Source organism: Pseudophryne corroboree, chromosome 4 (genome assembly GCF_028390025.1).
Source record: "Pseudophryne corroboree isolate aPseCor3 chromosome 4, aPseCor3.hap2, whole genome shotgun sequence".
Lineage (NCBI taxonomy): Eukaryota > Metazoa > Chordata > Amphibia > Anura > Myobatrachidae > Pseudophryne > Pseudophryne corroboree.
The window spans coordinates 599,370,717-599,398,298 of record NC_086447.1 but is presented as its reverse complement, the minus strand read 5'-3'; the positions used below and the strand labels follow the sequence as shown (position 1 = coordinate 599,398,298).

Here is a 27,582-nt window from a genome sequence, read left to right as displayed (position 1 = left end):
CCAAAGCTGTGAAAGAAAAGTCTCCTCGCTAGGACAGTACCGCAACACTGTTCTGGCACTTCAAAATATATAATTTGACATTTCTTTTTAAAGAGACCACAAAAAGTGTCAGAAATTATTGAATTAGATAAACCCAGACTCAACAGCTAAAGTAGATTTCAGCTCACACCTCCAAAAGGGAGTCTGGGTAATAGAACAGATTGGCCGTGTCTCAAAAATAAGGAGTCTTTAACCATCTGAAAGCCATTCACACAGGCAAATTGTAGTAGACAATTTATCCCCATCTTGACCAGCACTATTTACAGAAAGAAGCACAGCTGCCATAGAATTTGCAGACCCAACTCCCCTAGCCCTACTAGTAGTACACACACTGATAATCTTATACATTTCTGTTTCCCCCCCCACATCTATAGATAGCTTGGGATATTGGTATATTTCAGACGTATCAACATAACTAGCGTGCTTTTTATTATGACAGAAGGTATTCAAAATACTATTAAAAACATAACATGTACATTTTAAAATAGCCTTATCACCATTTTGAAAATGTATAAAAATCCAGTATGAAAGTGTACTTTACATTTTGCTTAATATTGCTAATACCATGTAAAAATTGTGTGTGGTCTTCATTTTTAAAAATGAAAACAGTGGAAACCTGATTTGCAGTAGACATAACTGGCAAAGCCACATTATTTAAAACACCCAAAAAAATAACTTAATGTACAATCATAAAATTCAGCACGTTCTGGCTGAGTAGCATCTCATGTATTCAGTCATCCATGGATTATCTACAGCTAAGGGTTGTCTCCTTCGAACACTCTCTGCATCAGCCGAACGAGCCCTCTGCTTCTGCAGGATCTGCCGCTTCTTATCTCTCTGTCGCCTGTTCTTTGCTCTCAAAGCAGATTCATGAATCTTAAAGGAGAAAAATACCATAGAAATATCAAAAATAAGCATTTCCTGACGGAAAAGGCTGCAATAGTCAATTTCCCACATAAGATTTACATGCAGATTAAAACCGCAGTGAACAAACACTGTCTGCAAAACTCCTAACGTAAAATACGCATACAGCCAATTAATTTTATTTGCCCTTTTCCAACATTATAGGATATCTTTTTAAATTGCTTAGTTTGTTGGTTTTAAGATTTTTTAATGCATTTATAAACTTCAGTTCTGAATGTGACTTATGTTATGCAGGTCATATATCTACAGCCCCGCTATGCCAATCCAATGATCGGTGATCAGATGACAGATTGGGGTAAACCGGCATGTTAAGAACACCTGATTTGCCAATCTCAACCATTTTTTGGCCAGATTCGGTGAGTTGGGGCAATCCAATGTGTTCAATTTCTCTGATCCCCCGACCCCAACAGAAAAGGGAATGTTCACGAATGTGAGGGGCATTGTGGCATATGTGAACTAAGGTTTGCGATGTAGATATGGATTGGGGCCCCCACTGTATGACCACCGTCTTATTAATCCAACACTGTTCATAGAAGCCAACAGCTATAGTAGAAGTTTCTACAATAAAGTTTATAAATAAATAAAAATAAATAAATAAAAAAAATTAGGATTTTAATTACCTACCGGTAAATCCTTTTCTCGTAGTCCATAGAGGATGCTGGGGTCCATTTAGTACCATGGGATATAGACAGGTCCTTTGGGAGCCACTGGCACTTTAAGAGTTTAATAGTGTGGGCTGGCTCCTCCCTCTATGCCCCTCCTACCAGACTCAGACATCCTTCGAGAGAAGGAAATACACAGATAGTGGAGAGATTCCTTTTTGGTTATGTGAGAGTTGGTGTGAAAGCCAAGCTAACCAACTTGGAACAATTCAGCAACAGCTGAAACAACAATACTGAACCAAGTAACAATGCAGGAATATGAAGCACTGGGCGGGCGCCCAGCATCCTCTACGGACTACGAGAAAAGGATTTACCGGTAGGTAATTAAAATCCTATTTTATCTTACGTCCTAGAGGATACTGGGGTCCATTTAGTACCATGGGGATGTACCAAAGCTCCCAGTACGGAAGGGAGAGTGCCGAGGTTCCTGCAGAACAGATTCGGCCGCCGGGATCCCGTCCAGTGGGATTACATACTGATCCCTTGGCCTCTGAGGATCTAAAGTTTGGTCAAAGTGTCGAACTTGTAGAACTTAGCAAATCTGTTTGACCCAGACCAAGTAGCTGCTCGGCAAAGCTGTAAAGCCGAGACACCCCAGGCAGCTGCCCAGGAAGAACCCACTTTATGAGTAGAGTGGGCCTTAACAGATTTTGGACACGGCAAGCCTGCCGTAGAATAAGCATTCTGGATAGTAAACCTGACCCAACGAGAAATAGTCTGCTTAGATTAGATAGTCTGGGATCATAAAGGACGAACAAAGCGCCCGACTACCTGTGACGAGAGGTTCTCTTCACATAAAATCTTCAAAACCCTCACCACATCCCAGGACTTTGAGGTAATTGAGGAGTCAGTAGCCACTGACACCACAATAGGTTGGTTGATACGAAAAGCTGACAACCTTTGGAAGAAACTGCTGACGCGTTCTGAGCTCAGCCCTATCTTCATGGAAAATAAGATTTTACTTACCGGTAAATCTATTTCTCGTAGTCCGTAGTGGATGCTGGGGACTCCGTAAGGACCATGAGGAATAGACGGGCTCCGCAGGAGACAGGGCACTTTAAGAAAGAATTTGGATACTGGTGTGCTCTGGCTCCTCCCTCTATGTCCCTCCTCCAGACCTCAGTTAAAGAAACTGTGCCCGGAAGAGCTGACAGTACAAGGAAAGGATTTTGGAATCCAGGGCAAGACTCATACCAGCCACACCAATCACACCGTATAACTTGTGATAAACTTACCCAGTTAACAGTATGAACAACAACGGAGCATCAGATCAACCCTGATGCAACCAACATAACCCTTATTTAAGCAATAACTATATACAAGTATTGCAGAAGAAGTCCGCACTTGGGACGGGCGCCCAGCATCCACTACGGACTACGAGAAATAGATTTACCGGTAAGTAAAATCTTATTTTCTCTAACGTCCTAGTGGATGCTGGGGACTCCGTAAGGACCATAGGGATTATACCAAAGCTCCCAAACGGGCGGGAGAGTGCGGATGACTCTGCAGCACCGAATGAGCAAACACAAGGTCCTCCTCAGCCAGGGTATCAAACTTGTAAAACTTTGCAAAAAAGTGTTTGAACCTGACCAAGTAGCTGCTCGGCAAAGCTGTAATGCCGAGACCCCTCGGGCAGCCGCCCAAGAAGAGCCCACCTTCCTTGTGGAGTGGGCTTTTACGGATTTTGGTAGCGGCTATCCAGCCGCAGAATGAGCCTGCTGAATAGTGTTATAGATCCAGCGAGCAATAGTTTGCTTTGAAGCAGGAGCACCCAGCTTGTTGGGTGCATACAGGATAAACAGCGACTCAGTTTTCCTGACTCTAGCCGTTCTGGCTACATAAACCTTCAAAGCCCTGACCACATCTAGTAACTCGGAATCCTCCAAGTCACGAGCAGCCACAGGCACCACAATAGGTTGGTTCATATGAAAGGATGACACCGCAATTTCTGCCGAAAGTGGACGGGTCCGCAATTCTGCCCTGTCCATATGGAAAACCAGATAGGGGCTTTTATGTGATAAAGCCGCTAATTCTGACACACGCCTAGCCGAAGCCAAGGCTAATAGCATGACCACCTTCCAGGTGAGAAATTTTAACTCCACGGTTTTGAGTGGCTCAAACCAGTGTGACTTCAGGAAACTCAACACCACGTTAAGATCCCAAGGTGCCACTGGAGGCACAAAAAAAGGCTGAATATGCAGCACTCCCTTTACAAACGTCTGGACTTCAGGAAGAGAAGCCAGTTCTTTTTGAAAGAAAATGGATAGGGACGAAATCTGGACCTTAATAGAACCCAATTTTAGGCCCAAAGTCACTCCCGACTGTAGGAAGTGAAGGAACCGGCCCAGCTGGAATTCCTCCGTAGGGGCCTTCCTGGCCTCACATCAAGCAACATATTTTCGCCATATACGGTGATAATGTTTAGCGGTCACATCCTTCCTAGCCTTTATCTGCGTAGGAATAACCTCATCCGGAATGCCTTTTTCAGCTAGGATCTGGCGTTCAACAGCCATGTCGTCAAACGCAGCCGCGGTAAGTCTTGGAACAGACAGTGTCCCCGTTGCAACAGGTCCTGTCTTAGAGGCAGAGGCCATGGGTCTGTGAGCATTTCTTGCAGCTCTGGATACCAAGTCCTTCTTGGCCAATCCGGAACAACGAGTATTGTCCTCACTCCTCTTTTTCTTATGATTCTCAGCACTTTGGGTATGAGAGGAAGAGGAGGAAATACATAAACTGACTGGAACACCCAGGGTGTCACTAGTGCATCTACAGCTATCGCCTGAGGGTCTCTTGACCTGGCGCAATACCTCTGTAGCTTTTTGTTGAGGCGGGATGCCATCATGTCCACCTGTGGCAGTTCCCACCGACCTGCAATCTGCGCGAAGACTTCTTGATGAAGTCCCCACTCTCCCGGGTGGAGGTCGTGCCTGCTGAGGAAGTCTGCTTCCCAGTTGTCCACTCCCGGAATGAACACTGCTGACAGTGCTCTTACGTGATTCTCCGCCCATCGAAGAATTCTGGTGGCCTCTGCCATCTCCACCCTGCTCCTTGTGCCGCCTTGGCGGTTTACATGAGCCACTGCGGTGATGTTGTCTGACTGAATCAGCACCGATTGGTTGCGAAGCAGGTTCTCCGCTTGACTTAGGGCGTTGTATATGGCCCTTAGTTCCAGGATATTGATGTGAAGGCAAGTCTCCTGACTTGACCACAGACCCTGGAAATTTCTTCCCTGTGTGACTGCCCCCCACCCTCGGAGGCTTGCATCCGTGGTCACCAGGACCCAGTCCTGAATGCCGAATCTGCGGCCTTCGAGAAGGTGAGCACTCTGTAGCCACCACAGCAGAGACACCCTGGTCCTGGGGGATAGGGTGATCAGCCGATGCATCTGTAGATGTGATCCGGACCACTTGTCCAACAGATCCCATTGAAAGGTCCTCGCAGGGAACCTGCCAAAGGGAATGACCTCGTACGATGCCACCATCTTTCCCAGGACTCGCGTGCAGTGATCCAACGACACCTGTTTTGGTTTTAAGAGGTCCCTGACCAGTGTCATGAGTTCCTGAGCCTTCTCCGTCGGGAGAAAAACCTTCTTCTGGTCTGTGTCCAGAATCATGCCCAGGAAGGGCAGACGCGTCGTAGGAATCAGCTGCGACTTGGAATATTCAGAATCCAGCCGTGCTGTTGTAACACTTCCCGAGAGCGTGCTACGCTGATCAGCAACTGCTCTCTGGACCTCGCCTTTATGAGGAGATCATCCAAGTATGGGATAATTGTGACCCCTTGCTTTCGCAGGAGCACCAGCATTTCCGCCATTACCTTGGTAAATATTCTCGGTGCCGTGGAGAGACCAAACGGCAACGTCTGGAATTGGTAATGACAATCCTGTACCACAAATCTGAGGTACGCCTGATGAGGTGGATAAATGGGGACATGAAGGTATGCATCCTTTATGTCCAGAGACACCATAAAATCCCCCCCTTCCAGGCTTGCGATGACCGCTCTGAGCGATTCCATTTTGAACTTGAACCTTTTCAGGTATAGGTTCAGGGATTTTAAATTCAATATGGGTCTGACCGAACCGTCCGGTTTCGGTACCACAAACATGGTCGAATAGTAACCCCTTCCCTGTTGAAGGAGGGGAACCTTTACCACCACCTGCTCAAGATACAATTTGTGAATTGCAGCTAACACTATTTCCCTCTCTAAGGGGGAAGCTGGCAGGGCTGATCTGAGCTTTCTATCAGCAGCATCTTTTAGTGTGGTCGTATACTGTGACGGCAGGGCCACCTTCTTAGATAAGCGTGTTAGAGCTTTGTCCACCCTAGGGGAGGCTTCCCAGCGTAGCCTGTCCGTTGGCGGGAAGGGATACGCCATAAGCATCCGTTTGGAAATCTGCAGTTTACTATCTGGAGATTCCAAAGCCTTTTCACATAACTCATTTAACTCATGTGAAGGGGGAAAGGTCACCTCTTACCTTTTTTCCCCCATACATATAAACCCTCTTGTCAGGGACTGGGGTTTCCTCTGTGATGTGCAACACATCTTTCATTGCTATAATCATGTAACGGATGGCTTTAGCCATTTTAGGCTGTAACTTTGCATCATCGCCATCGACACTGGAGTCAGAATCCGTGTCGATATCAGGGTCAACAATTTGGGATAGTGGGGGCTTTTGAGACCCTGACGGCCTCTGCGACATAGGATCAGGCATGGGTTGAGACCCTGACTGTCCCAAGGCTTCAGCTTTATCCAACCTTTTATGCAAGGAATTAACATTATCGTTTAAAACCTTCTACATATCCATCCAATCGGGTGTCGGCGCCGTCGGCGGCGACCCCACATTCATTTGTTCCCGCTCGGCTTCCACATAGTCTTCCTCGTCAAACATGCCGACACAAGCGTACCGACACACCACACACGCACAGGGGATGCTCTATTTGAAGACCGTTCCCCCACAAGGCCTTTTGGAAAGACAGAGAGAGAGAGTATGCCAGCACACACCCCAGCGCTATATGACCCGGGAATCACACAGTAACTTAGTGTTAACCCAGTAGCTGCTGTATATACTGTTTTTGCGCCAAATTTATGTGCCCCCCCTCTCTTTTTACCCTCTTCTACCGTGAGTCTGCAGGGGAGAGCCTGGGGAGCTTCCTCTCAGCGGAGCTGTGGAGAGAAAATGGCGCTGGTGAGTGCTGAGGAAGAAGCCCCGCCCCCTCAGCGGCGGGCTTCTGTCCCGCGTTTGTGTGTAAAAATAATGGCGGGGGCTCATGCATATATACAGTGCCCAACTGTATATATGCTGCTTTTTGCCAAGAGGTTCTTAATTGCTGCCCAGGGCGCGGCGCCGCCCCCCCCCCGCGCCCTGCACCCTACAGTGACCGGAGTGTGTGGGTTAGCGTGGGAGCAATGGCGCACAGCTGCAGTGCGCTACCTCATGTGAAGACTGGAGTCTTCTGCCGCCGATTTCGACGTCTTCTTGCTTCAGACACCGGCTTCTGACTTCTGGCTCTGCGAGGGGGACGGCGGCGCGGCTCCGGGATCGGACGACCAAGGGTGCGATCCTGTGTACGATCTCTCTGGAGCTAATGGTGTCCAGTAGCCTAAGAAGCAGGACCTATCTTCGGTGAGTAGGGCTGCTTCTCTCCCCTCAGTCCCACGTAGCAGAGAGTTTGTTGCCAGCAGATCTCTCTGAAAATAAAAAACCTAACAAAATACTTTCTTTCTAGCAAGCTCAGGAGAGCTCACTAAGTAGCACCCAGCTCGTCCGGGCACAGATTCAAACTGAGGTCTGGAGGAGGGACATAGAGGGAGGAGCCAGAGCACACCAGTATCCAAATTCTTTCTTAAAGTGCCCTGTCTCCTGCGGAGCCCGTCTATTCCCCATGGTCCTTACGGAGTCCCCAGCATCCACTAGGACGTTAGAGGAAATCAAATAGGGGCTCTTGCATGACAATGCCCCCAATTCTGACACACGTCTAGCAGATGCCAATGCCAACAGTATGACCGCCTTCAAAGTAAGAAACGTGACGTCCACCTCCTGCAAAAGGTTCAAACCAATCCTATTGCAGGAACTGCAGCACCACATTAAGAGCCCAATGTGCCGTAAGAGGCACAAAGGGTGGTTGGATGTGCAGAACCCCTTTCAAGAATATCTGAACCTCAGGGAGGGCAGCCAATTGTTTCTGGAAGAAAATGGACAAGGCCGAAATCTGGACTTTTATGGAGCCCAAGCGTTAGCCCACATCCACACCTGCCTGCAGAAAGAGGAGAAACAGTCCTAGTTGAAACTCCACCATTGGAAACTTCTTGGATTCGCACCAAGACACATTTCTTCCAAATTCGATGGTAATGTTTAGACGTAACTCCCTTCATAGCCTGAAGTAAGGTATGATTGACCTTCTTCGGAATGCCCTTCAGAGTTCAGATCTGGCGTTCAACCGCCATACCATCAAACATAGTCGCGGTAAGTCTTGATAAGCGAACGGCCCCTGTTGAAGAAGGTCCTCGCAAAGAGGAAGAGGCCTCGGATCCTCCAGGAGTAAATTCCAGAAGATACGCGTACCAAGCCCTCCTTGGCCAGTCCGGAGCAATGAGGATCGCCTGAACTCTTGTTCTTTTTTTTATTTTGAGAATCCTTGGGATGAGTGGAAGTGGAGGGAACACATACACTGACTGGAACACCCACGGAGTTGCCAGTGCGTCCACCGCCACTGCCTGTGGGTCTCGCGACCTGGAACAGAACCTGCGAAGCTTCTTCTTGAGGCGAGAGACCATGTCTACCTGAAGTACGCTCCAATGGCTTGTCACCTCTGCGAATACCTCCGGGTGGAGGCCCCATTCTCCTGGATGGAGATCGTGTCTGCTGAAGTCCGCTTCCCAGTTGTCCACTCCCTGAATGAAGATTGCCGAATGCGCCACCGCGTGCTTTCTGCCTAGAGGAGGATTCTAGTTACCTCTGACATTGCCGCTCTGCTCTTCGTTCCGCCCTGTCGGTTTATGTAGGACACTGCCGTTACATTGTCCGACTGAACCTGAATGGCTTGATCTTTCAGAAGATGTGCAGCTTGTAGAAGGCTGTTGTATATGGCCCTTAGTTCCAGAATGTTTATCTGAAGGATGGATTCCAGACTTGACCACCTTCCTTGGAAGTTTTCCTCTTGGGTGATCGCTCCCCAACCTCTGAGACTTGCATCCATGGTTAGAATGATCCAATTCTGAATCCCAAACCTGCGGCCCTCGAGTAGGTGAGAAGTTTGCAGCCACCAGAGGAGCGAAATTCTGGCTTTCGGCGACAGGTGTATCCGCTAGTGCATGTGAAGATGTGATTCTGACCATTTGTCTAGGAGATCCAGTTTGAAGGACCTCACATGGAATCTTCAGTACGGAAGAGCCTCGTAGGAGGCTACCATGTTCCCCAGAAGGTGAATGCACTGATAAACTGATACCCGGGCTGGTTTGAGGACATCCCGTACCATTGATTGGATCACCAACGCTTTCTCTACTGGTAGAAACACCCTCTGCACTTCTGTGTCGAGTATCATCCCCAGGAAGGGCAGTCTCCTTGTCGGTACCAAATGCGACTTTGGAAGGTTCAGGATCCACCCATGATCCTGGAGTAGTTGAGTGGTGAGAGCAATACTCTGCAACAATCTCTCCCTGGAAGATGCTTTTATCAGGAGATCGTCCATATATGGAATTATGTTCACTCCTTGCCTGCGGAGGAGTAGCATCATTTCTGCCATAACCTTGGTGAACACTCTTGGTGCTGTGGAGAGGCCAAACGGCAGTGCCTGGAACGGATAGTGACAATCCAGCAGCGCAAATCTTAGATAAGCCTGGTGAGGCGGCCAGATCGGAATGTGAAGGGACGCATCCTTGAAATCCAGGGATACTAGGAATTCCCCCTCCTCCAGACCAGAGATCACCGCTCTCAGAGACTCCATCTTGAATTTGAATTCCCTTAAGTAGAGGTTCAATGACTTTAGGTTTAGAATCGGCCTTACCGAACCATCCGGTTTTGGCACCACAAACAGGTTTGAGTAATAACCCTTGTGGTGTAGGTGAGGTGGAACTGGGACAATAACATCTGTTTTGACCAATTTTTGAATGGCTTCCTGTAGGATAGCACTTTCTGTCAGTGAAACTGGTAAGCCTGATTTGAAGTATCTGTGAGGTGGGACTTCCTGAAACTCCAGTCTGTAGCCCTTGGTAACAATGTTTGTCACCCAGGGGTCCAGGCCTGAGGACGCCCAGATGTGACTGAAATTTTTTAGGCTCCCACTTAACCGATCTCCAGGCTGGGAGGTCCACCATCATGCTGAAGATTTAGAGGGAACAGAACCTGGTTTCTGTTCCTGAGAACCTGTTGGTGCAGGTTTTTTGGATTTTCCCCGACCACCCCTAAAGAAGGTGGAAGGGGATTTGGAGGTTTTAAATTTTGCGGTCCGAAAGGACTGCAGTGTGGACGTAGGATGAGATTTCCTAGTCAGTGGAGCTGCTGAGGGTAGAAAGGTTGACTTACCTGAAGTTGCCATGGAAATCCACGCATCCAATGCATCCCCAAACAGAGCCTGACCTGTGAAGGGTAGGTTCTCCACACTTTTCTTGGATTCTGCATCCGCAGTCCATTGGCGTAACCAGAGTCCTCTGCGTGCAGATACCGCCATGGAAGTAGCCCTTGCATTCTGCATTCCAACGTCTTTCGTGGCCCCCACCATGAACCCAGCAGAATCCTGTATGTGACGCAAAAACAAAGCAATGTCACACCTATACATAGTTTCTAAGTCCTCTAGTAATGTGCCTGACCACTTGACTATGGCTTTAGAAATCCACGCACAAGCAATAATGGGCCTTAAAGCCACACCTGTAGCAGTGTATAGAGATTTGAGCAAAGTCTCAATCTTGCAGTCAGCCAGCTCCTTTAGGGCGGTTGAACCAGGGACAGGTAAAACCCCTTTTTAGACAACCTAGATACAGAAGAGTCTACTATAGGTGAGTTTCCCCATTTCTTTCTATCCTCTTCAGGGAAAGGAAAAGCAAAAAGAGAATTCTTTTAGGGATCTGGAATTTTTCTCTGGGTTATCCCAGGATTTTTCAAATAAAGAGTTCAGCTCTTTAGAAGCAGGGAAGGTGAGGGAGGATTTCTTATTTTCCGTAAAATAAGATTCCTCTTCCGGCTCAGGTACCTTCTCAATAATATGCAAAACATCCCTAATGGCTTCAATCATCAACTGCACCCCCTTAGCAAGGGATGCATCTCCCCCTTGCATATCCCCATCACTGTCCCCTGTATCAGTCGGTATCAGTGTCAATTTGCATTATTTGGGCAAGTGTACATTGGGTATTTGAGGGAGTAGGAGCTGAATTCTGCAAACACTCTACAGATTCTCAAAAACTGCGCCTCTTTCTCATTATGTGACATCCTTCATGAAATCTGTGATATCATTCCCCTTAAAGAATCCACCCATGGGGGTTCGGATTAGACAGGTTGGGAAAGCACATTGCAGTCCTGAGTACATTGGATAGACTCTTCAGAAGAAGATACACACTCTGCAGCACAGTATAGAGCCCTTAGACATGGTAATGTGGATATATACACGTAAAACACACAGATACAGGAAAATGTCTGACAGTTTCCCGCAGAGTACTTTCAGAGATCACAGAGTATAAGGAGCCAGCCACAGCGAGCAGTTATTATGATAACAGCCCGGTGCAAACTAAATAACCTTAACAGGTTAAAAAGTACCAACTACACTCTCCCACTCCTGTCTATAACACCCTGGTACCGCAGTAACTGGAGTTATGTGGACGGTCAGCGCTCCCTGTCAGCATGTCTCAGCATTCTGTAGGGAGAAAATGGCGCTGAGGAGTGCTGGATCCACTCTGAGGAGAAGCCCCGCCCCCTGAAATGGCGTGCGACTTACCGCACATTAGGTTTATACTGGCCTGAGGTTTTTAATGCCAACAGTGGGATTAGCCCGTTAGCTACATTACCAGTGTCAGGGTGATCGCGCTGGCCCAGGACACCCCTCAGCCGCATCTACAGTAACCTGTTGCTGAGCCTTCATGGAGCGCAGCCTGACAGAGCTGTGCTCCCACCCTTGTGCCGCCATCCTCTCCGGCGACCCGCTTAACGGGCCGCAGGCGCTGAACTCACCACTCTTCTTTCTTCTGGCTCTGTTAGGGGGTGGCGGCCGTGCTGTGGGAGTGAGTCCTCGCCTCGTGGGCTTGCAATCAGCGCCCTCAGGAGCTCAGTGTCCTGTCGGCGGAGACAGAACCATTAACTTCAAGAGTTGGTTCCTGTTCCTATTCCTCCTCCCCTCCCCCCCCCATTAACTTCAAGAGTTGGTTCCTATTCCTCCTCCCCTCCCCCCACCCCACCCCACAGTCCCACAAAGCAGGAAAGCTGTTGCCAGCAGCCTGCCCGTACTTAACAACTCTTAGAAAAACAATAAAACTAGAAAACCTCCTAGGAGCTCCCCCAACTGTGACCGGCTCCACCAGGCACATTTTCCAAACCAAGGCTGGTAGGAGGGTCATAGAGGGGAGGAGCCAGCCCACACTATTAAACTCTTAAAGTGCCCATGGCTCCTAGTGGACCCGTCTATACCCCATGGTACTAAATGGACCCCAGCATCCTCTAGGACTTAAGAGAAATAAACAAAAAAACAACACATGCCCGTAAAATGGAACCACACTATAATCAATATAAATCAGAGGCACTAAGTACATAATAAGACAGCCCTTTTGGGATGGGGGAGGAGGAGAATGTACGGGATGAGTACATTCCTCCAAGAACTCGCAAGCAGAAAAGGAAACAAAGTGACCCGACCGATAATTGTGGGGGGGAGGGGGGAACAATACAGCCCCAAAACCAATTTGTGTAAATGCAGCTATGCAGAGTCATATGCCCCAGCCCATGCAACCAAGGAGGGTACTGAAGTGGGAAGCCATGCTCACATTGGCAAAATTCAGTGAGGGATATAAACACAACAATCGGGCAGTGCTGAGCATGCATAGCTGTGGTAATTAAACACACATACCGGGAGTCAGAATTCGAAACCTAAAAGTTTATTCTAGCAATGTAAAAACCTAACCACTGTAATAGTGCTCCATTGTACTCAAATTAGATACAGTGATGTGCAATTGTATCAAAATTCTTAAACAGATGGGCTAATGGTTATATACTGCATGAAATAAAAATCTGTGAAGCTCTTGTACTGAAGGAGAAAACTTTGTAGCACAGTAAGTGGAATGGAAGACAGCAGGCAGTATATAATAAGAATTTACTTACCGATAATTCTATTTCTCATAGTCCGTAGTGGATGCTGGGACTCCGTAAGGACCATGGGGAATAGCGGCTCCGCAGGAGACTGGGCACAAAAGTAAAAGCTTGAACTAGCTGGTGTGCACTGGCTCCTCCCCCTATGACCCTCCTCCAAGCCTCAGTTAGGATACTGTGCCCGGACGAGCGTACATAATAAGGAAGGATATTGAATCCCGGGTAAGACTCATACCAGCCACACCAATCACACCGTACAACCTGTGATCTGAACCCAGTTAACAGTATGATAAACGAAGGAGCCTCTGAAAAGATGGCTCACAACAATAATAACCCAAATTTTGTAACAATAACTATATACAAGTATTGCAGACAATCCGCACTTGGGATGGGCGCCCAGCATCCACTACGGACTATGAGAAATAGAATTATCGGTAAGTAAATTCTTATTTTCTCTAACGTCCTAAGTGGATGCTGGGACTCCGTAAGGACCATGGGGATTATACCAAAGCTCCCAAACGGGCGGGAGAGTGCGGATGACTCTGCAGCACCGAATGAGAGAACTCCAGGTCCTCCTCAGCCAGGGTATCAAATTTGTAGAATTTAGCAAACGTGTTTGCCCCTGACCAAGTAGCTGCTCGGCAAAGTTGTAAAGCCAAGACCCCTCGGGCAGCCGCCCAAGATGAGCCCACCTTCCTTGTGGAATGGGCTTTTACAGATTTTGGCTGTGGCAGGCCTGCCACAGAATGCGCAAGCTGAATTGTACTACAAATCCAACGAGCAATCGTCTGCTTAGAAGCAGGAGCACCCAGCTTGTTGGGTGCATACAGGATAAACAGCGAGTCAGATTTCCTGACTCCAGCCGTCCTGGAAATATATATTTTGAGGGCCCTGACTACGTCCAGTAACTTGGAGTCCTCCAAGTCCCTAGTAGCCGCAGGCACCACAATAGGCTGGTTCACGTGAAACGCTGAAACCACCTTTGGGAGAAATTGAGGACGAGTCCTCAATTCTGCCCTATCCGTGTGAAAAATCAGGTAAGGGCTTTTATAAGATAAAGCCGCCAATTCTGAGTCACGCCTGGCTGAAGCCAGGGCTAACAGCATTACCACCTTCCATGTGAGATATTTTAATTCCACAGTGGTGAGTGGTTCAAACCAATGTGATTTTAGGAACCCCAAAACCACATTGAGATCCCAAGGTGCCACCGGGGGCACAAAAGGAGGCTGTATATGCAGTACCCCTTTGACAAACGTCTGGACTTCAGGCACTGAAGCCAGTTCTTTTTGGAAGAAAATCGACAGGGCCGAAATTTGAACCTTAATGGACCCTAATTTTAGGCCCATAGACAGTCCTGTTTGCAGGAAATGTAGGAAGCGACCCAGTTGAAATTCCTCTGTAGGGGCCTCTTTGGCCTCACATCACGCAACATATTTTCGCCAAATGCGGTGATAATGTTTTGCGGTTACATCCTTCCTGGCCTTTATCAGGGTAGGGATGACTTCTTCTGGAATGCCTTTTTCCTTCAGGATCCGGCGTTCAACCGCCATGCCGTCAAACGCAGCCGCGGTAAGTCTTGGAACAGACAAGGTCCCTGCTGGAGCACGGGTCCTCCGTGAGCATCTCTTGAAGTTCCGGGTACCAAGTCCTTCTTGGCCAATCCGGAACCACGAGTATAGTTCTTACTCCTCTCCTTTTTAGGATTCTCAGTACTTTTGGTATGAGAGGCAGAGGAGGGAACACATACACTGACTGGTACACCCATGGTGTTACCAGAGCGTCCACCGCTATTGCCTGAGGGTCCCTTGACCTGGCGCAATATCTGTCTAGTTTTTTGTTGAGACGGGACGCCATCATGTCCACCTTTGGTTTTTCCCAACGGTTTACCATCTCTTGGAAGACTTCTGGATGAAGTCCCCACTCCCCCGGGTGAAGGTCGTGTCTGCTGAGGAAGTCCGCTTCCCAGTTGTCCACTCCCGGAATGAACACTGCTGACAGTGCTATCACATGATTCTCCGCCCAGCGAAGAATCCTTGCAGCTTCTGCCATCGCCCTCCTGCTTCTCGTGCCGCCCTGTCTGTTTACGTGGGCGACTGACGTGATGTTGTCCGATTGGATCAATACCGCCTGACCCTGAAGCAGGGGTTTTGCTTGACTTAGGGCATTGTAAATGGCCCTTAGTTCCAGAATGTTTATATTAAGAGATGTTTCCATGCTTGACCACAAGCCCTGGAAATTTTGTCCCTGTGTGACTGCTCCCCAGCCTCTCAGGCTGGCATCTGTGGTCACCAGGATCCAATCCTGAATGCCGAATCTGCGGCCCTCTAGTAGATGAGCACTCTGCAGCCACCACAGAAGAGACACCCTTGTCCTTGGCGACAGGGTTATCCGCTGATGCATCTGAAGATGCGATCCGGACCATTTGTCCAGAAGATCCCACTGAAACGTTCTTGCATGGAATCTTCCAAATGGAATCGCTTCGTAAGAAGCCACCATTTTTCCCAGGACCCTCGTGCACTGATGCACTGACACCTGGCCTGGTTTTAGGAGATTCCTGACTAGCTCGGATAACTCCCTGGCCTTCTCCTCTGGGAGAAACACCTTTTTCTGGACTGTGTCCAGAATCATTCCTAGGAACAGGAGACGTGTCGTTGGAATCAGCTGCGATTTTGGAATATTTAGGATCCACCCGTGCTGACGTAACAGTAACTGAGATAGTGCTACTCCGACTTCTAACTGTTCCCTGGACCTTGCCCTTATCAGGAGATCGTCCAAGTAAGGGATAATTAAAACGCCTTTTCTTCGAAGAAGAATCATCATTTCGGCCATTACCTTGGTAAAGACCCGAGGTGCCGTGGACAACCCAAACGGCAGCGTCCGAAACTGATAATGACAGTTTTGTACTACAAACCTGAGGTACCCTTGGTGAGAAGGGTAGATTGGGACGTGGAGATAAGCATCTTTGATGTCTAGAGACACCATATAGTCCCCTTCTTCCAGGTTTGCTATCACTGCTCTGAGTGACTCCATCTTGAATTTGAACCTCTTTATGTAAGTGTTCAAGGATTTTAGATTTAAAATTGGTCTCACCGAGCCGTCCGGCTTCGGTACCACAAACAGCGTGGAATAATACCCCTTTCCCTGTTGTAGGAGAGGTACCTTGATTATCACCTGCTGGGAATACAGCTTGTGAATGGCTTCCAAAACTGCCTCCCTGTCGGAGGGAGACTTTGGTAGAGCAGACTTTAGGAACCGGCGAGGGGGAGACGTCTCGAATTCCAGTTTGTACCCCTGTGATACTACCTGCAGAATCCAGGGGTCCACTTGCGAGTGAGCCCACTGCGCGTTGAAATTTTTGAGACGGGCCCCCACCGTGTCCGAGTCCGCTTGTAAAGCCCCAGCGTCATGCTGAAGACTTGGCAGAAGCAGAGGAGGGCTTCTGCTCCTGGGAAGAGGCTGCCTGGTGCAGTCTTTTTCCTCTTCCTCTGCCCCGGGGCAGAAATGAGTGGCTTTTTGCCCGCCTGTACTTATGGGAACGAAAGGACTGAGTTTGAAAAGACGGTGTCTTTTTCTGCTGAGAGGTGACCTGGGGTAAAAAGGTGGACTTTCCGGCCGTTGCCGTGGCCACCAGGTCCGATAGACCGGCCCCAAATAACTCCTCTCCTTTAAACGGCAATACTTCCATATGTCGTTTGGAATCCGCATCCCCTGACCACTGTCGCGTCCATAACGCTCTTCTGGCAGAAATGGACATAGCACTCACTCTTGATGCCAGGGTGCAAATATCCCTCTGTGCATCACGCATATATAGTAATGCATCCTTCAAATGCTCTATAGTTAGTAATATACTGTCCCTATCCAGGGTATCAATATTTTCAGTCAGGGAATCCGACCACGCCACTCCAGCACTGCACATCCAGGCTGATGCGATTGCTGGTCGCAGTATAACACCAGTATGTGTGTATATACCCTTCAGGATATTTTCCAGCCTTCTATCCGCTGGTTCTTTGAGGGCGGCCGTATCAGGAGACGGTAACGCTACTTGTTTAGATAAACGTGTGAGCGCTTTATCTACTTTAGGGGGTGTTTCCCAACGCGCCCTAACCTCTGGCGGGAAAGGGTATAGTGCCAATAATTTATTAGAAATTAGCACTTTTTTATCGGGGGAAACCCACGCTTTATCACACACCTCATTTAATTCATCTGACTCAGGAAAAGCTACTGGTAGTTTTTTCACTCCCCACATAATACCCTTCTTTGTGGTACTTGTAGTGTCAGAAATGTTCAATGCCTCCTTCATTGCCGTGATCATGTAACGTGTGGCCCTACTGGACATTACGTTTGTCTCCTCACCGTCGACACTGGACTCAGTATCCGTGTCTGGGTCTGTGTCGACCCACTGAGGTAACGGGCGTTTTATCGCCCCTGATGGTGTCTGAGACGCCTGGACAGGCACTAATTGATTTGTCGGCTGTCTCATGTCGTCAACAGTTTTTTGTAAAGTGCTGACATTGTCACGTAGTTCTTTAAATACAACCATCCAGTCAGGTGTCGACTCCCTAGGGGGTGACATCACTAATACAGGCAATTGCTCTGCTTCCACATCATTTTCCTCCTCATACATGTCGACACAATCGTACCGACACCCAGCACACACACAGGGAATGCTCTGATAGGAGGACAGGACCCCACTAGCCCTTTGGGGAGACAGAGGGAGAGTTTGCCAGCACACACCAGAGCGCTATATTATATATATATATATATATATATATATATATATATATATATATATATATATATATATATATATATATATATATATATATATATATATATATATATATATATATATATATATATATAGGGATAACCTTATATAAGTGTTACTCCCTTTTATAGCTGCTGTTTATAATTTAGCTGCCAATAGTGCCCCCCCTCTCTCGTTTTTACCCCGATTCTGTAGGGACTGCAGGGGAGAGTCAGGGAGCCGTCCTTCCAGCGGAACGGAGAGGGGAAAATGGCGCTTGTGTGCTGAGGAGATAGGCTCCGCCCCTTCACGACGGCCTTATCTCCCGCTTTTTTCTGGAAAACTGGCAGGGGTTAAATACATCCATATAGCCCAGGAGCTATATGTGATGTATTTCTTTTGCCATCCTAAGGTATTTCTGTTTTTATTGCGTCTCAGGGCGCTCCCCCCCAGCGCCCTGCACCCTCAGTGACCGGAGTGTGAAGTGTGCTGAGAGCAATGGCGCACAGCTGCAGTGCTGTGCGCTACCTTAGTTGAAGACAGGAACGTCTTCTGCCGCCGATTTCACCGGACCTCTTCGTTCTTCTGGCTCTGTAAGGGGGCCGGCGGCGCGGCTCCGGGACCCATCCAGGCTGAACCTGTGATCGTCCCTCTGGAGCTAATGTCCAGTAGCCTAAGAAAACCCAATCCACTCTGCACGCAGGTGAGTTCGTTTCTTCTCCCCTTAGTCCCACGATGCAGTGAGCCTGTTGCCAGCAGGACTCACTGAAAATAAAAAACCTAAAATAAACTTTTACTCTAAGCAGCTCAGGAGAGCCACCTAGCATGCACCCTTCTCGTTCGGGCACAAAAATCTAACTGAGGCTTGGAGGAGGGTCATAGGGGGAGGAGCCAGTGCACACCAGCTAGTTCAAGCTTTTACTTTTGTGCCCAGTCTCCTGCGGAGCCGCTATTCCCCATGGTCCTTACGGAGTCCCAGCATCCACTTAGGACGTTAGAGAAAAAATAGTAGTAATCCAGATAATATAGATCAAGCAGTGAAATGTCCATTTGAACCCTAATGCATGCTCAAAAGTATCCAAACCCAATCAATGATGAATGAGTCAGGTGGCCCACAGTGACCACTACAGTCCTAATACAGTGCAATGTTGTGTGAGCAATGAGGGAATCCTGCGGCAGATGTATTAAGCCTAGAGAAGTGATAAAGCAGTGATAAGTGGAAGGTGATAACGCACTATTAAGTCATTATGGATTTGAAAAATGACAGTTAGGAGCTGATTGGCTGGTGCGTGATCACCTTGCACTTATCACTTCTTTATCCCTTCTCAAGGTTAAAGAATCTGTCCCTTTATCTGAATAATGAAGGGCTGTAACAAAATATGCAGACAGTCTGCATTTCAATTGCTAATCCCAACTATTCAGCTATAGCAATGAAATAATCGTTGGGAAACTGCTTGCGCATGTACCTTAGATGGTTAATGTAGGTGTGCATATGAACTTGTGGTGATAATGGCTTGTAGAAAACCAGACGCATGCTACAGATATTGCATAGCGCACCTGTATCCCCCCCCTTTTTTTTTATATGTGTAGTACTACAAATCTCCTTAAAGTAGCACCTCTCATTACAAGCAGCTAGAGCCCCGCCCCCACATATACTATCTAAGGAGAGGCGCCTGCATCTCAAGATACATGCTGTATAGCACCGAATCTGGGCTAAAAAACACACTATTTTTCCAAACACATTTATTTGAGTAATGTACATAAATTTACTTATAGCTCTGCATTAGCCCCAATATCCACGACACACCGAGTCTCACACACTGCAAAGGACAATTTTACACTCTGAACTAGCAAATACAGGATGCCAGAACAAACATTGCCAATGGAGACAGATGTCTACATGTATAGTCGCACTGCGACAAGACAATTAAAATGGTGCTTAGGTAGTTTATTTAATAAAGGAAAAAAATGTACCCAAGCATACAGTAAAAGTGTGGGCCCAAAATGATTAAAACGGTTTATCAGGACTGCTGATGTGTTTCATAAATGGGGAAAACCACGGCAAAGAGACATGATCTGGATGATGGGCCCAACATGACCATCCAAATGACCTGACCTGTCCGTTCTGGACAGCCACATGTGTGGGCATATCAAACAGATCATGATAACGTGTGTAAGTGCACTATAAAGGGGGAGGGTGTAGTACGGCTGACCGGCGGTCTCCTGACCGCCGGTCAGCTTACCGACGCTGGGATCCCGGCAGCATACCGACGCCGGGATCCCGGCGGGGAGGGGAGAGTGCAGCAAGCCCCTTGCGGGCTCGGTGGGTGTCGTGGACACCCACGAGTGGAAATAGTCCCTGTTGGTCGGCATGCCGACCATCGGGACAGTGACCCGTCGGGCTGGTGGAGGAGGTCATGTGACTGCCGGTCAGCTGACCGGCGGTCACATGAATACCACCCAAGGGGGATACTCACGGAGCGATAATCTAAGCAATCTGACTAGATTGCTTAGATTTTAAGCATGATCTGTCTGTGTGTACCCCCTACAGCAATAGCGATGTGCAGCCCCGTGCATCGCTATCGCTGGTGCTGGATTGGTCTGCATGCAGGCTCAATCTAGCAGGTCACTCATTTCACCCGCGGCCCCTCCGCCATCCCCCCGCACGCTCAGCACACATCTCTGCCCACATCTGTCCGTGAATACGGGCCTTAAGGCCCGCACAGATGGAATCTCACCCGGTCTTGAATTTCCTCACATTAATAGCCTTGACAATCTCTGCAGACAGATTATCAGATAAACCCTTTTCTCTGGAGAAATAACCACACACCTCATTTTCCTGGGTGGGAGCACACACATTGTGGGTCTTCTGGCTTCCCGTGTCCTTTTTTCTCTCGCCACAGGCATAGAGAGCAAAAGCGTGCCTGCTTTCTTTGGTCAAATTAGTTTTTTGTGGACTTTTAGCTGCCTTTTGACCGTCCTTTCTGGATGCGGCTCGATGACTATGCTGTGGCCTGGAGCGACTTACAGATTTTTCATCCAGTTCTGTGTTCTTCTCACTGTGACTGGTAGTCTCTGTCCCAAAACAAAATGATTTATCTTATAATTATAAAGCTCCAACACATTGTAGGTACCGTGATACAAACAAATAACATACATTGCCAAAACAGAAGGTAAAGATCTCCCTGTCCAAGCAAATGTATATACACTGCAAGGAGCATAATATGCCGAGAAAGACAGTACAGGGCTAGGAGAGACTGCGACTGTTGGCAGCGGTAGTTATTTTATTGGCAGGAGGTGGAGAATGCCAAGACGGATAATTGGGAAGATTAGTACTGTAACCTTCAAAATACCAGGGGTGTAATATTTACAACAGAACATGATTACTGACTGGGTCAGTGGTTCCCAAACTTTTTGGAAATCACAGCACCCTAGAGTATCAGCATTATTTTCTTGGCATAAAACGGGTCTTTTTTTTATTGATACATTTAAAAAAAAAAAAAATTATATATTATATATATATATATATATATATATATATATATATATATATATATTTTTTTTTTTTTTAATTATTAATAAATAATAATAATAATAGTAAATAATTAAATGAAAATCATGCTTACCTGACATCCTTAGGTTCTGTTATGTGGTGGTGTCGTTTTTGTTTCTGAATGTCCACAGGTTTTAGGATTGCCAGACACTAGCACGAATATTACCTGTTACTTTGACCATAAATAATTTTATTTGGTCCTGGACCAACAAGCCGAGGGACCCAGTTTGAGAACCACTGAACTATCTGGCACCATATGCATGGATAATAGAATAGAAATTTTACACTCTTTAATCACAAGATAATTACATTTTGGAAATGTTTGGTTTTTAAGGAGGTACTAATTCAGGAGTTCACTGAAACAAGAATACATAATATTCTCATGTATTCCATAATATACAGAACATGGTTGCTCAAAATTGGATTATTAGTTTAGTTTATTCTACTGGCAAAGGGAAACACTGAAATACTGATAGAAGCATATTGCTCATTTCATTGTGAGATTTCAAGAATATAGGGGGAAATGTATTAAACCTTTTAAAGAGAGGAGAAGTGGATAAATGGAGATTAAGGTTTGTGGAAGCACAGGGCAACAAACTTGTGGGGGACCCCATACCAACCAGAACACATTCCCACCACCACCACCACCCAAGTCTACGAAATACACTTACTGAATGGACTCTTGGCCCACTGGAGATACTTGAGCAAGCCTGGGAGTCACTGGTTGCTGCTTGTTCAGGAAGGATTTTTGCTACACCGTGGTAACACTGCACCCTTGCTGAATTTCCTGCAGTGCATGCACAGCGTCCTCCCTCAGCAGCAGCACCCCAGATACGTTGCACGGGAGATCACTTTGGCAGGCGGGGTGGCAGACACCTTAAATGTATAGTAAATGTCCATAGCTAGCATTTATCAAGTATACTCTATAAAATGATCGTTAGAAGTTGATGGGTTGCTTTTGGCAACTTCTCTACTTGTTTTGTTTGGTATTATATGGCAATATATCTTATAAGAAATCCTCACTGTATTGGAGGCATATTCCCATTGAGAATTTGTGTAAAATATTTAGATTCTCTAGTGGAGGGTAATTCAATTAATTTGTGGAATTTAGCTCCCAGGAGCTATTCCATCACTTCCCGCTATCGGCTACTTTTTCACATAATAATGGCCGGGATTAGCCGCCTTGCAGGTGTCTGGTTGCAAATAGCCATGAAAACCTACTTAATACAGACTTCTGATTGCACCTCAGGAGGGTACGAACAGAAATCTGTGATAATTGCATCCTTCAAGTTAGTTGCCAGATATAATGGAATAGCTTGCGACACTTAGCCTGGGAGTTAAATGGTCACTAATTAATTAATTAAAACTGCTCCAATAGTATTAGTATTAACTGGAATTCCTGACTGGATTCGTGCAGCACCCTGAACTAGCAAAAAATAAGAATTTACTCACCGGTAATTCTATTTCTCGTAGTCCGTAGTGGATGCTGGGTACTCCGTAAGGACCATGGGGAATAGACGGGCTACGCAGGAGACTGGGCACTCTTTAAAGAAAGATTAGGTACTATATCTGGTGTGCACTGGCTTCTCCCTCTATGCCCCTCCTCCAGACATCAGTTAGGGAAACTGTGCCCGGAAGAGCTGACATTACTAGGAAAGGATTTGGAATCCAGGGTAAGACTCATACCAGCCACACCAATCACACCGTACAACTTGTGATAACTATACCCAGTTAACAGTATGAACAACAGCTGAGCCTCATTCAACAGATGGCTCAGAACAATAACCCTATAGTTAAGCAATAACTATATACAAGTATTGCAGAAGTCCGCACTTGGGACAAGCTCCCAGCATCCACTACGGACTACGAGAAATAGAATTACCGTTAGTAAATTCTTATTTTCTCTGACGTCCTAGTGGATGCTGGGTACTCCGTAAGGACCATGGGGATTATACCTAAGCTCCCAAACGGGCGGGAGAGTGCGGATGACTCTGCAGCACCGAATGAGCAAACTCATGGTCCTCTTCAGCCAGGGTATCAAACTTGTAGAATTTTGTAGACGTGTTTGATCCCGACCAGGTAGCAGATCGGCAAAGTTGTAAAGCCGAGACCCCTCGGGCAGCCGCCCAAGAAGAGCCCACCTTCCTCGTGGAATGGGCTTTTACTGATTTAGGATGCGGCAGTCCAGCCGCAGAATGTGCAAGTTGAATCGTGCTACAGATCCAGCGAGCAATAGTCTGTTTAGAAGCAGGAGCACCCAGCTTGTTGGGTGCATGCAGGATAAAGAGAGAGTCAGTTTTTCTGACTCTAGCCGTCCTGGAAACATAGATTTTCAGGGCCCGGACTACGTCCAGCAACTTGGAAGCCTCCAAGTCCTGAGTAGCCGCAGGCACCACAATAGGTTGGTTCAAATGAAACGCTGATACCACCTTAGGGAGAAATTGGGGACGAGTCCTCAATTCTGCCCTGTCCATATGGAAGATCAGATAAGGGCTTTTACATGACAAAGCCGCCAATTCTGACACACGCCTAGCCGAAGCCAAGGCCAAAAGCATGACCACTTTCCACGTGAGATACTTCAACTCCACGGTCTGAAGTGGCTCAAACCAATGTGATTTTAGGAAATCCAACACTAAGTTGAGATCCCAAGGTGCCACTGGAGGCACAAAAGGGGGCTGAATATGCAGCACTCCCTTAACAAACGTCTGAACTTCAGGCAGTGAAGCCAGTTCTTTTTGAAAGAAAATAGACAGGGCCGAAATCTGGACTTTTATGGATCCCAATTTTAGGCCCATAGTCACTCCTGACTGTAGGAAGTGCAGAAATCGACCCAGCTGAAATTCCTCTGTTGGGGCCTTCATAGCCTCACACCAAGCAACATATTTTTTTCGCCATATGCGGTGATAATGTTTTGCTGTCACATCCTTCCTAGCTTTTATCAGCGTAGGAATGACTTCAACCGGAATGCCCTTTTCCATCAGGATCCTGCGTTCAACCGCCATGCCGTCAAACGCAGCAAGTCTTGGAACAGACAGGGCCCCTGCTGTAGCAGGTCCTGTCGAAGCGGCAGAGGCCAAGGGTCCTCTGAGATCATTTCTTGTAGTTCCGGGTACCAAGTTCTTCTTGGCCAATCCGGAACGATGAGTATAGTTCTTACGCCTCTCTTTCTTATTATCCTCAGTACCTTTGGTATGAGAGGAAGAGGAGGGAACACATAAACCGACTGGTACACCCACGGTGTCACTAGAGCGTCCACAGCTATCGCCTGAGGGTCCCTTGACCTGGCGCAATATCTTTTTAGCTTTCTAGTTGAGGCAGGACACCATCATGTCCACCTGTGGCCTTTCCCAACGATTTACAATCAGCTGGAAGACTTCTGGATGAAGTCCCCACTCTCCCGGGTGGAGGTCGTGCCTGCTGAGGAAGTCTGCTTCCCAGTTGTCCACTCCCGGAATGAACACTGCTGACAGTGCTATCACGTGATTCTCCGCCCATCGGAGAATCCTTGTGGCTTCTGCCACTGCCATCCTGCTTCTTGTGCCGCCCTGTCGGTTTACATGGGCGACCGCCGTGATGTTGTCTGACTGAATCAGCACCGGCTGGTTTTGAAGCAGGGGTTTTGCTTGACTTAGGGCATTGTAAATGCCCCTTGGTTCCAGAATATTTATGTGCAGGGAAGTCTCCTGACTCGACCATTGTCCTTGGAAGTTTCTTCCCTGAGTGACTGCCCCCCAAACTCGGAGGCTTGCATCCGTGGTCACCAGGACCCAGTCCTGAATGCCGAATCTGCGGCCCTCGAGAAGATGAGCACTCTGCAGCCACCACAGCAGAGACACCCTGGCCCTCGGGGACAGGGTGATCAACCGATGCATCTGAAGATGCGATCCGGACCACTTGTCTAACAGATCCCACTGAAAGATCCTTGCATGGAACCTGCCGAAGGGAATTGCTTCGTAAGAAGCTACCATCTTTCCCAGGACTCGCGTGCAGTGATGCACCGACACCTGTTTTGGTTTCAGGAGGTCTCTGACCAGATATGACAACTCCTTGGCCTTCTCCTCCGGGAGAAACACCTTCTCCTGTTCTGTGTCCAGAATCATACCCAAGAACAGCAGACGCGTCGTAGGAACCAGCTGCGACTTTGGGATATTCAGAATCCAGCCGTGCTGTTGTAGCACTTCCCGAGATAGTGCTACTCCGACCAACAACTGCTCCATGGACCTCGCCTTTATAAGGAGATCGTCCAAGTACGGGATAATTAAAACTCCCTTCTTTCGAAGGAGTATCATCATTTCGGCCATTACCTTGGTAAATACCCTCGGTGCCGTGGACAGACCAAACGGCAACGTCTGGAATTGGTAATGGCAGTCCTGTACCACAAATCGGAGGTAATCCTGGTGAGGTGGGTAAATGGGGACATGTAGGTAAGCATCCTTGATGTCCAGTGATACCATAAAATCCCCCTCTTCCAGGCTTGCAATAACCGCCCTGAGCGATTCCATTTTGAACTTGAACTTCCTTATATAAGTGTTCAAGGATTTCAGATTTAGAATGGGTCTCACCGAACCGTCTGGTTTCGGTACCACAAACATTGTGGAATAGTAACCCCGTCCCTGTTGAAGGAGGGGAACTTTGATTATCACCTGCTGGAGGTACAGCTTGTGAATTGCCGCCAGTACTACCTCCCTTTCCTTGGGAGTAGCTGGCAAGGCTGATTTGAGGTAACGGCGAGGGGGAGACGTCTCGAACTCCAGCTTGTATCCCTGAGATACCACTTGTAGAACCCAGAGATCCACCTGTGAGCGAACCCACTGGTCGCTGAAGTTCCGGAGACGGGCCCCCACCGCACCTGGCTCCACCTGTGGAACCCCAGCGTCATGCGGTGGACTTAGCGGAAGCAGGGGAGGATTTTTGTTCCTGGGAACTGGCTGTCTGGTGCAGCTTTTTCCCTCTACCCCTGCCTCTGGGCAGAAAGGACGCGCCTCTGACCCGCTTGACTTTCTGGGGCCGAAAGGACTGTACTTGATAATACGGTGCTTTCTTCGGCTGTGAGGGAACCTGAGGTAAAAAAGTCGACTTCCCAGCTGTTGCTGTGGACACGAGGTCCGAGAGACCGTCCCCAAACAATTCCTCACCCTTATAAGGCAAAACTTCCATGTGCCTTTTAGAATCAGCATCACCTGTCCACTGCCGAGTCCATAATACTCTTCTGGCAGAAATGGACATTGCATTAATTCTAGATGCCAGCCGGCAAATGTCCCTCTGTGCATCCCTCATATATAAGACTACGTCTTTAATATGCTCTATGGTTAGCAAAATAGTATCCCTATCAAGGGAATCAAGGTTATCTGACAGGGAATCAGACCATGCTGCTGCAGCACTACACATCCATGCTGAAGCAATAGCAGGTCTCAGTATAGTACCTGAGTGTGTATATACAGACTTCAGGATAGCCTCCTGCTTTCTATCTGCAGGCTCCTTTAAAGGCGGTCGTATCCTGAGACGGCAGTGCCACCTTTTTTAATAAGCGTGTGAGATGTCTCCCAGCGTAACCTATCAGTTGGCGGGAAAGGGTACGTCATTAGTAACCGCTTAGAAATCACTAGTTTCTTATCTGGGGAACTCCACGCTTCTTTACACAATTCATTTAACTCATCAGATGGGGGAAAAGTCACTGGCTGCTTTTTCTCCCCAAACATAATACCCTTTTTTGTGGTAACCGGGTTAATGTCAGAAATGTGCAACACATTTTTAATTGCCGTAATCATGCATCGGATGGCCCTTGTGGATTGTACATTTGTCTCATCCTCGTCGACACTGGAGTCAGACTCCGTGTCGACATCTGTGTCTGCCATCTGAGGTAGCGGGCGTTTTTGAGCCCCTGATGGCCTCTGAGACGCTTGGGCAGGCACGGGCTGAGATGCCGGCTGTCCCAAAGCTGTTACGTCATCGAACCTTTTATGCAAGGAGTTGACACTGTCTGTTAATACCTTCCACATATCCATCCACTCTGGTGTCGGCCCCGCAGGGGGCGACATCACACTTATCGGCTCCTGCTCCGCCTCCACGTAAGCGTCCTCATCAAACATGTCGACACAGCCGTACCGACACACCGCACACAGGGAATGCTCTGACTGAGGACAGGACCCCACAAAGTCCTTTGGGGAGACAGAGAGAGAGAGAGTATGCCAGCACACACCAGAGCGCTATATAATAGAGGGATTTACACTAATACAAAGTGAATTTTCCCCCCAATAGCAGCTTATTATCACAATTGCGCCTAAATTTATGTGCCCCCCCTCTCTTTTTTACCCTTTCCGTAGTGTATACTGCAGGGGAGAGCCTGGGGAGCGTCCTTCCAGCGGAGCTGTGAAGA

General features: G+C 47.7%; 1 protein-coding gene across 2 annotated transcripts in view; it reads right to left on the bottom strand.

The window, feature by feature from the left end:
• Nucleotides 1–271: 271 nt before the first annotated feature.
• CCSAP (centriole, cilia and spindle associated protein) overlaps nt 272–27,582 on the bottom strand; it is a 63,898-nt gene continuing 36,587 nt past the window's right edge. For both annotated transcript variants that reach the window (XM_063917559.1, XM_063917560.1), the window contains exons 3-4: nt 20,484–20,728; nt 272–915 (exon numbers count right to left, since the gene is read on the bottom strand). In XM_063917559.1, coding sequence (XP_063773629.1) covers nt 736–915; nt 20,484–20,728 — 425 coding nt within the window. In that variant the 3' untranslated portion in view covers nt 272–735. The remainder of the gene's footprint in view (nt 916–20,483; nt 20,729–27,582) is intronic.